Below are 10767 nucleotides of genomic sequence, written 5' to 3' on the forward strand. Positions count from 1 at the left end.
GCCGACCTGGTTGAGGACTGCTACCGGAGGCGGGGTCTCAGTCGCAGTCCCCGCCCCCGTCCCGGGCGCGCCCCGCCGTTCGGTGGCCGAGGCTCTTTCCCGGCTCTGGCTCGCAGGCGCGCGCGGCGGTTCCGCCTCTCCCGGGCTGGGCTGGGCCCCGCACCGCCCTTCCCGCAGCGGGGTTGCGCTGCGCTGCCCCTGCCCTCTGTCAGCCCGCGCGTCCATTTGCTGCTTTCCCGTGCCGTCCCGGCCGTGTCCCCTGCGCGGGTGACAGTTCCGCGGCGGAACCGCCCATACCAGGGGCGGGGGCGGCGGCGCTCCCTGCCCCGTCCCTCCCCGCGGGTCTGCGGCAAAATCCGACCAATGCGGGACCGCGCTCGGTGCTCCCGCCCCGCCGCTGCTCTCTGCCCGCCCATCCCGACGTGGGCCTGTGTATTGGACGCTTTAAGTGTTGCTTTTAAATTTTTTTGTTATTAATATTTCCTTCCTAGAGACCTTCCTCGGGTATATTTATATAATCTCTCTCAGCCTTGTCCTCCTCAACCCACAGCTTCTTTCTGTTACTAAGTGCTTCTACTCAGTTACTGCTACTAAGTTAATTTAAGTAACTAAGTTAAGTAAGTCTGTTACTAAGTCCTTCTTGAAAGGGGAGGGGGAGGAAACCCTCAAGCCGCGTGGTAAGACCAGGGAGGGTTTGGTTTTTTTTTTTGTTCTTGTTTGTTTGTTTGTTTAATGTCACGTAGAATTTTCTTCCTGTGGATTTAAACGTGAGAAGTTCAGTGGTTTTGGCTTGTTTGTTTCCTTGGCGTTTGTTTGGTTGGGGTTTTTTTTCCTTCACAACACATGCACACACACATGCTAACACGTACATATTTATCTGTCATACCCTTTACCCATCAAGCATATTTTTGGCCATTTCGAGGATAGCTGAGAGCCTAAAGAATTCTCCTAAGAGGACAGACAGGTAAGGAAGGCACCACAGGTTACAACATCATTTTCTGGAAATGCTTCCTGCTGGGGAAGTATGAGGCTCTGCACCTTAATGGAAATTAAAGCCTATTACGAGTCTCTATTACACTAATATTTGGGTTATCCCCTTGCTAAACACGTGCCATTTAAAATAGGAATGCTACTCATATTTTTAACTGTCAACTCTAAAATATAGATCATTGTTCTAATGTTACTAATTTTCCTGGATTAAGGTATGCTTGCTCAAAGTAATAAATTTTACTTCCTGACACAGATACTATTAAACTAATTTATACTGAGAGTAAACAAAATTTCAAAATAAAAAAAAATTGGGCCATTTCCCGTTTCTTCTTTTTAACAGCACAATTTCCCACATTTTTTATTTTTTTTTATCTAAAGATAATTTATTATTATCTTTTTATTTAATAGAGCAATATTGAAATAATCATAAGTAAGTCTTCAAAAAGTGTGAAAATGAGAATTTTCTAAAGAACTTTTTAGGGACTTTGTTTTGATGGGATTTCTGTTTTAATTTGCATTTAGTCTTCATATTGTGAGAACTCAAAACATTATGAAATATAAGCATTATAAAACATTTTCACTGGCATAATTTTGTGTGAGATCTTTGAAAAAAGACAAGAAAAAACAAGGAAGTGCCTCAGTAACAACAACCCCATCTCCCTGCATCCTTCTTTTTTATTAATCATAATGGCTCACACATTTTAGAGTAAGAAATTTACCTGGTTCTTTCCATTTACCTTCCTTTCCTTATCCCCTCAAAAGTGTAGTAGATACACGTGCAAAAAGGAATTTGCTATCTTTTTAGAAGATAGATTTATCTAAATTACTTTTTCCAAATTCAGAAACATAAGACAACAGGTTTGGTTTTGGTTAGTTTTGTTAGGATTTGTTTTGTTTGTTTGTTTGCTAGTTTGTTTGCAAGCTGTTGTTATCTTTTAGCTTTTCTTCCATTTCCCTCTTTACCAAATAACTTTGTTCAAAACTCTCCAGCCTTCTTTTATGAAACTGTGTAAATCTATTGATAGATAGAATCTATTTTATAACTTAGGCAACTGCCTGTTTTGGAACTGTGACTACAAGCATTTAGGGATGTGTCATGGTGCATCTGATTTTTATTTTTCCCTAATCTGAGGCCCTCTGTGCTTTTCTGCTTAGTCACATTCTTATAAACTCCATTAGTCAGTCTTCTACTTGATTCCTACATCTAAACTAGAGTCTCCTACAATAGTGATTGATCCATTAGCATGTGTGTATCATCTTCCAGTCAGATAAGCCTCTTACATTTAGAAAGAAAAAGCAACTATCAACTCCAAAACGGAAACCAGAACGTTAAGTAAAGGCATCAATAGGACTGATGGATAAACAAAAGAGTTACAGAAAGGTATGTAAGAGGAGAAGGAATACAATACCATCCTTTTTGCAACAGCAAACACCGGGTGGAGCCTCATGGAGGGTTTCAGGAAGGGTCTGAGAGCTCTGTGGTTTCAGATGCCATTCAATGTGCTGAGATCTGAACGAGGGGATATGGGTGAGAATGCCTGTCCTACATGGTGTAGTAGTTGAGTTCTGCATCTATAATGGAACAGCTGGGTGAATTAGTGGGGACTTTTAACTGTACTTTTGGTTAAATGGCTAATAAAAAGTAACTCTTAAACATTATTTATGATGCGCTCCCCGCAAAAAAAAAAAAAAAAAAAAATTCCCACCTCCAAAACTCTTGAGGATAAAAAGTATTAATATTTGAAAGTGTTCTTAAAATACATCATATAGAAGACCTTGTAAAATACTGGGTATTTTGAAATACTTCTAATGGAGTCTTACAGCCATTCATTTCAGGACCATTAAGCTAGATAAATCTTATGAGGATATGTTAAGAACTCCCTATTCTTCCTATTTAAAGATCCCAAAGTTACAGATCTCTGAAAACATATAATATCTGCATATACACGTGCACACACACACAGTTCAGTCCTCACAGCATGTAATCAGTATTGACTACTTCATGTTAGTCTGGGTGTTCATTTTATTTCTGTGTAGACTGTACTTGTGCAGCTGCAAGGTGAACTCAAACTCTGCACATACCTTCCTAAACAACCAGCAAAACAGCAAAAACTGGCAATGTTGCTGACTGTTAAAACTTTCAGGCATTGGATGCAGAGGTGAGGTGACACATCTGGTCTAGTGAAATTTCTGTATTATATTGGCCAAAGCAGCCCTGAAGCGACAAATGCTGGCAATCCCTGCATTTTCTTTGCTGTACGTATAGTTACCACTCTTAGACTTTTAAAATTATCTCTTCTGGAAGTGGACTAGCCTGAACCCATGTAAATGATCTTCACTTTTTTCCCCAAACATGTTCGTTTCTCCTAAAAACATAAACAATAATCTGTTAGATGACTCTGCCTAGGAGAACTGATGGGAAGATCAAAATTGGCCCAAATAAGGAAAATAACATTCATTTTCAACAACCAGCACCATACTTCATTTAGGAGAAAGGGATGAGGGGTGGATGGTAGAAAGCTCCCATAATGTTTTATTTCACAATATAACTGACTTGAATTGCAACTAGAATTTTTTATTGCTTAGAACTCCTTTAATCTCAGTGTGACAATGATTTGGACAATGAGCTCTTTGACTGCAATAAAGTATACAGAAATTCTCAAATGCTACTTATCATTACACTTGTGCACTGGAGATCTTACCTGCTTTTCATGGACTATCAGTAGTTTAAATTAATCTGGGAAATGTTCAAACCTCAGCACATTGAACTGACATCTGAAACACACAAAGATTTACATTTGACTGTCAGCTGTTCCTGAAAGGCTGTGTCCCAGAAACAGGTCTGGGGGGGGTTGGGTTTCTGTCATGCTTCTTACATCATGCATTAAGATCTACATCCTCATGTTCATTACAACATTGACATACTGCATGGGATCATATGGAACACTTACAAAAAAGTGTATCATGAGCCTTCTGGATCAATTACTTACCTATTGATAGCATCACAAGTTGAAGCTCTTACAGGCCACAATTTTGTAAAGCTTTACAGATTGTAATAACTGTGCTTGTAATAATATACAAATCAAATATCCAGGTGAAGAGAGAAAGGGGGTGGTCGTAAATATATCAAATATTCAGGGTATGGTGCAGGCACGCAAAAAAATGTTGGGAGATCTTCAGAAATATATTGTCTTGGGGAAGGGTAGAAAGTATAAACAGAAGCAATAAGGACACAAAGGATATTTGATTAGGTTTTTTAATATCTTGGATACATTTAAATTCCGCATGAGAAAAAGAACAGATGACACAGCATAGCAGAGTACAGACTTTTCTGATTGTAAAGATGGAATGATCAAGCCCAGTAAAAAAGTATCATCACAGTACTGCACTAGCAAAATCTCAGTGCTTAGAGATAAAAGAGTGTGAAAGATAGAAATGGAACTGAAGCCATACAGTGTCGATATATGAAAACTTGAAAAAGCACACATGAGAAAGGTGTGGAGGGAGCAATGTTGGGGCAGTGCTGTGCTCCCCTTGGCAAGCTCTTTGGAGCCCCAGTGTCCCTGCAATTCTAGGTTTGTGACTCTGAAACCTTACCCTAACCCTAGCCCTAAAGGCAGTCATTGGCTAAGACTGAAGTGTGCAGCGCCATGGATGGCCTAGATGGGAAAGATGTGGAAGGAGCTGTGTTGGGGCAGTGTCATGCTCCTCTTGGCATGCCTTTTGCAGCCTCACTGTGTGTGGAGCTCTGAACATTAACGCTGACCCAAAACATAGTGGGTGGTCCAGATAAGAAAAGTGAGGAGAAAGCAATGCTGGGGCAGTGCCATGCTCCCCTTGTCATGCCTTTTGCAGCATCAGTGTCCCTGGAGCTCTAGGCTTTGTGGCTCTTTGAACCTGAAGGCAAACCTAAAAGCAGCTTTAGACTGAGGTGCAGGGCACCGTGGGTGGCACAGGTGAGAATAGTGTGGAAGTAGCAATGTTGGGATATGTCTTTTGCAGCCCCAGTGTCCCTGGAGCTGTAGGATTTGTTTCACTGAACTATCTGTCATTGCAGTTTGGGGCTGAGACCTCCAACCAGTTGGGCTTACATTTTTTATGTACAAATGGTTTTAATTCAAACTTTTTTTGCATTGTTTTTATATATTATGTTCCTCTAATTTGTTGGTTTTTTTATTACTAGTCCCTATTATTGCTCTATCAGCTTACTGAGAACAGAGCTTTCCATTTTCTGTTGCTTCATGGTCTTACAGAGGAAATTTTATTAACTGTGTTCTTCTTTCTCCATAGTCTCATGAAGTACTAGTGGCTTAGCACAAATAGCTGAAGTGGTTGTTGCATTAGGCCACAAGAGCTGACAAAAAGAAAAGTTTTTGTTGAAAAACTAATGTTGCTAATATACAACTAGCCAAAAGCAGAATGAAAAAGGTAAGGAAGGACTAAAGAAGCAATTCCAAGGACTGAGATAATGTCAGACAAAAGACACCTACACAGCAGTTAAAATCAATTAAAAAAAATAAAAATCAAGACACAACTGACCAGGAACAAGTGATGGACTTAAGTGGACTGCTGGGTGGTACATGTGTGATTGAGGGATAATTTCTGGTGTAATGGTCACTCTCCAGATCCACCCAGCTCAAGTTGTAAGCTGAGAACTAATAAAAGACAAATTGGAAACCTTCACTTAGAAGAGTGCATTAATTAACAGGATCCTAGGATCAGACCCAGTTGTTGTGGCCAGTACAACTAAATCCATGGCAACAGTATCTGACAAAGTACTTTCTGATACATAATACGAAATCTTAACAAATGTTCATACTGTTTCGACAATGTTGTTTGCACATCTGCATTCTGAAACCTGCTTATATCTAGCTTGAAGATACAACATGAATCAAAAGTGGGAAAGAAGAGAGAGGCAATGATGCAGCAGGGCAGTACTGGCCAGGCTTGTAGGAGAGCTGAGGCTGGCTAAGCTCAGATTTCACTGCTTGTGATTACTGAAGACTGTAACCAATAGGTGATTCCACAAGAGGGATTTGCAAATGAAAACATGTTAAGGAACTATCTTTGCATACTGGCTTGAATGGAAACCACCTCCATATCACCTTTACAAAATATGTACATTACAATAGGTAATTGAAACTAAAATCTCATCTCTTTTTCATATGGATATATCTATTCAGATTTTTTCAGAAACTAATAGGTGCCAGGCAGGACTGATTCAAATATTTTGGTTCTAGAAAGATACTTTCATCAGACCTTCTCTTATGTATTTCTGATGAAATGAAGTATTTCACCAGGACCTCAGTAGCTATGCTGTATCTTACCCATTGGACTGTCAGGAAGTACATTTTTCCATGCAGTGATTTGAATTTGAGTCAGTTCATCCATGGAGGATGACTAAAGAGACCAGAACAGTCTTAGCCAAGTATGTTGCTGAGCATCCAAGATCACCTGTAAAAGCATCTTACCTGAGTACCAACAGCAATTTACAAGTCAATGCCCAGCTGGTCAGCACACAGGTCTTGCTCACATCCAGCTTCTACTTGGAAGCATCCATTTATCTCAGGCTCTCCTGCAAAAAGCACAGAAATGCAGCTAAACCTTGCTGGCACAAGAGGGACCTCCACTTTTATTCTCACTTTGAGTGATGAAGTCTTGCACTAAGTCACCTATGTGTAAATTACACCCTTTTATAATACACCCCAAAACTACTTCAGACTTAGACATTATAATTTAGGGTTTATATGAGCTCTCCCTTCCTGAAAAAAAGCTCACTGCACATCTGGGTTTTTTCTCAGCTGATGGGAGTGTTAAGTGTTTTTTACAATTCAAGCATGCAACTCTCTGAATGAGTCCCAATAATACTTTATTCATTAACAGTCTGAGATCTTGAAAAGACTAGATGAAAAAAATGAGAGAGATTAAGGAAAATAAAACCTGTTTCCCCATCTCACTCCTCAAAAATAATTTATATCTTGCACATGGAAAAAAAAAAGTGCATAATTTTTGACCCAAATGTTTTGACCACTGGCTTACTTTTAATTGATTTATTGCATTTCTGATTATAAGCATATATAAACAGGTTCAGATTAATAAACAGATCTTTGTCTATGACAGACAGTAATAGGAAATGAGTTTGTTTTCACTAAAATTCATTGCTGTAATCCCATTGGTATTCTACTCAAAGAAAACAAAAATCTGTACCGAAAAATACAAGTCCTGTGTCAACGAACAAATGTGGTGGGATGAATAAATCAGAGCAGAGACTTCTTAATCCTCAAAGCACTATTCCCTATACCTTCCCCCCTCCCTTTTATCCCTCCGAGGTTAAGTATCAGAAAATGGCTGAAAGTGAGAAAACAGGAAGAAAGAAAATGGTGTGTCGAGGCACTTGATTGGTCAGATTTTGCTGCAGAGTCCAAGTTCCTGACACAGAGAAAGGAAAATTAATAAGATGAAGCGTATCAGCAGTTAAGAGAGAACTAAGAGTCTTGCAGGTTTTACGCTTTTCAGAAGAAATATTTCCTCTAAGCAATTCTCGGGGACTCTTTGTTTCCGAGTTAAAATGAGGGCTGTGTTCAACTCAATCCAACCGCTTCTTAAAGGCACAGGTACTGTTTTGTAGCAGAGAAAAGGGCATTACTTCCAATAATTCAATGAAACAGGAAGGTCCCTAAATTATACAAAACGACCTGCAGTATTAAAACAGACAAACTAACCAAACCAGCAAACAAAAAACATCAAACAAACAAAACCAACAAAAAAACAGAACAACAACAAAAAACCCCAAACAAACGAAAAGAAAGGCTAAGTAAAGTCAGAAATTATTTTGGAAATGTAATTTTTTTCAGTCACCAACTGTAGATCTATCAAGCAGGAGAGCAAGGGGATGTCCAACTGAATTTACAGTCAGGGAAAAATATGTTTTCCAGGTAGGATCGCAAAAAACACTGAATACAACAGATAAGGAAGAGTCTCAATTTAAAAATAATTCTAGACCTGATAAGTTTTTAGTCACAGATACTCCTTGGAAAACACTTCCTCTGTGGTAACTTCAGAAAATCTTTTCGAGAGCCTCAACAGTGATGGAGAAAATTGATCTAAACTGACATCTCTAATAATTCATACAGGATATTCAGAAACATTAAGGATGCCACGAGTGTGTCCTAGAGAAGATACTAGGAAAAAGCACAACTCATAAAACGTGACTCGCAGAAAATACCCTTGCCTTTGCCCTGCCCCAACTCTTTGGAAATACATTTATCTCGGAATAAATGTGAGTGCTTGAGAAGGGCTAAAAATGCCCGCGAGACGTCGCTCACGACAGAGACTAGGAGTGATAAAATACTGGAAAAACTACTGACCAAGTGCCCTTCCAGGAAAGGCGGGAAAGGACTTCTTGCAGCTTCCGAAAAAACCCAAGCCCCCAGAGTCCTCCAAAAACAACAATAAAAAAATGTTTGGAAAGGAAAACTAGCTGTAACGTTACCATGAGAACATAAAGTATACGCAGCACAGCAGAAAGCATTTACAACAAACCTAAATTCTCTAGTCATGACCGCAGAATTCTGTAAAGGTCCACCCCTTTATGAATTCAGGCAGTTTTTACGAAAGCTTTACGGACACGCAGCTGAACGGATAAAAAAATACATATTCCAGCTGAGTATCTTCCCCTTCAGAAAAGGAAAGCCAATGGATTACATTTTCCTTAACAGCCAAAATATAAGTATCTGGAAAAACGTGTAGAAAGCAATTTCCACCCTGAACGAAGATTTGGCCTAGCACAATCACCTCAGCAGGCTATACCGCTTAATGCTACAGTCACGATTTAACTCCTTTGACACGTAATTTATTCTGTTTAGTACTTACCTGAGGTGTCAGATCTCGCTTAACGTAAAGCCACCCGAAACACAGGTAAACACACTACTTCCTATGCATGACTACGAGTTTACAGCTCTTTTTAGTGGCCATGTGGTGGCTCTTAAAAGAGCCTTTGGGTTTTCGATGGTCTGAAAGATCCGTTTGATGAAGTTTAAGCGCGCTCTCCGCGGATGCGGCGGGCGAGCTGAATGTCCTTGGGCATGATGGTGACGCGCTTGGCGTGGATGGCGCACAGGTTGGTGTCCTCGAAGAGCCCCACCAGGTAAGCCTCGCTGGCCTCCTGCAGCGCCATGACGGCCGAGCTCTGGAAGCGCAGGTCGGTCTTGAAGTCCTGCGCGATCTCGCGCACCAGGCGCTGGAAGGGCAGCTTGCGGATCAGCAGCTCGGTGGACTTCTGGTAGCGGCGGATCTCGCGCAGCGCCACCGTGCCGGGCCGGTAGCGGTGCGGCTTCTTGACGCCGCCCGTGGCCGGCGCGCTCTTGCGGGCCGCCTTGGTGGCCAGCTGCTTGCGGGGCGCCTTCCCGCCCGTCGACTTACGCGCCGTCTGCTTCGTGCGCGCCATGTTCCGCGGAGCAGCCCCTGCAGACCAGAAAGCAATCCCTGTGCAGGAGGCAGCCGCGGGGGACTCTATTTATAGCCATCCCCGCTCTGTGATTGGCCAGCGCGAAGGCAGACCTGGCTGCCATTGGACAGGGGGAAGGATTCGAAAAGCCCGCGCAGTGGGAAGAGGGATGGGCGGGAGCAGCTGCCGGTCCCCGCTCCGCAATTCCCTCCCTCCCTCCCTCCCTCCCTCCCTGGAAGCGACCGCGCTCCCTCTTCTCATCTCTTGCAGCTCCGCCCGGTGGAGCGGGGCCGGAGGCAGCCGGACGCGGTGCCACAGCTGTAACCGGGCAGCCGAGTTTTCACCCCGCAGCAAACGCTTTTATCGCGGCCTCTGTTCGGGACACCCAGGATTCAAGTTCCCTCGTAAAAGGCGTTTTCTTAAAAACAGCCTTCCCTGTGCAACCCGAGCAACTTCAAGTGCGATAAAGCGCTCACCTTTGGTAATATTTTTTATTTGGTTTAGTTTGGTTTTTTCGGTTTTGGTTTTTTTTAAGTGTCCCTTATTTTAACTTGTAATTTCCTATTATGTTGTTACTTAGAAACCCCTTAATTCTCCCGCGCTTATGCTCCACGGGATACAATAAAAGGTACGCCACTCCCTTATGAAACCTGAGGAGCTAGTGAATTATACTGTTCTCTATACCGTTTTTACTTCTGCTGTGCTCGGAGGCATAGATTTCATTAAACATTCCCTTGCAAATATCACAGACTAATCCCTAAAGACTGTCCTGCGTAAACAAGCTGCTTTGGCTTGCAGCCAAGTCACTTGAGGATGACATCTAATATTTAAAGGGGACAACGATATTTTATTAGGAAAAAAAAAAGTATTAACTGCACTGAGACAAGACTGTCGTTGTAAATAATTAGAACAGATATAAATACTCTTAAAAGGAGGAAGGAAAACAAACAGCTTTAAAACTCGATTAGGCGCTTAGCATTCCTTTTATAGACCTGGCAAACAGCCTGTCAGAATAGGACTCACAAGACGACCCAAATCTTTCCCAGTAAACAGGATAAACATTTTTCCCTACTCTTTTAACAGCACTTCCTAACCTGGGAACTAAACCAGGACCAATTACAAGTACCACTCACCGAAAGTAATTAGTGTGACAGACTCTTTTACTGAATATATGGGTGGCTCTTAAAAGAGCCTTTGGGTTGAAAGTGACGGTCCGAGACGCCCTACTTGGAGCTGGTGTACTTGGTGACAGCCTTGGTGCCCTCGGAGACGGCGTGCTTGGCCAGCTCGCCAGGCAGCAGCAGCCGCACGGCCGTCTGGATCTCCCGCGA

At 42.0% G+C, this 10767-nt stretch overlaps 1 protein-coding gene across 1 annotated transcript; it reads right to left on the bottom strand.

Annotated features, from left to right (window-relative positions):
- Positions 1-8973: 8973 nt before the first annotated feature.
- LOC108492229 (histone H3) lies at positions 8974-9451 on the bottom strand. Its single transcript, XM_017804281.1, has one exon. The coding sequence runs from the start codon at positions 9434-9436 to the stop codon at positions 9026-9028; it is 411 nt and encodes a 136-aa protein (XP_017659770.1). The 5' UTR covers positions 9437-9451; the 3' UTR covers positions 8974-9025.
- Positions 9452-10767: the final 1316 nt, after the last annotated feature.

This window comes from Lepidothrix coronata, unplaced genomic scaffold (genome assembly GCF_001604755.1).
Source record: "Lepidothrix coronata isolate B3197 unplaced genomic scaffold, Lepidothrix_coronata-1.0 Scaffold9, whole genome shotgun sequence".
In the NCBI taxonomy this organism is placed as follows: Eukaryota; Metazoa; Chordata; class Aves; order Passeriformes; family Pipridae; genus Lepidothrix; species Lepidothrix coronata.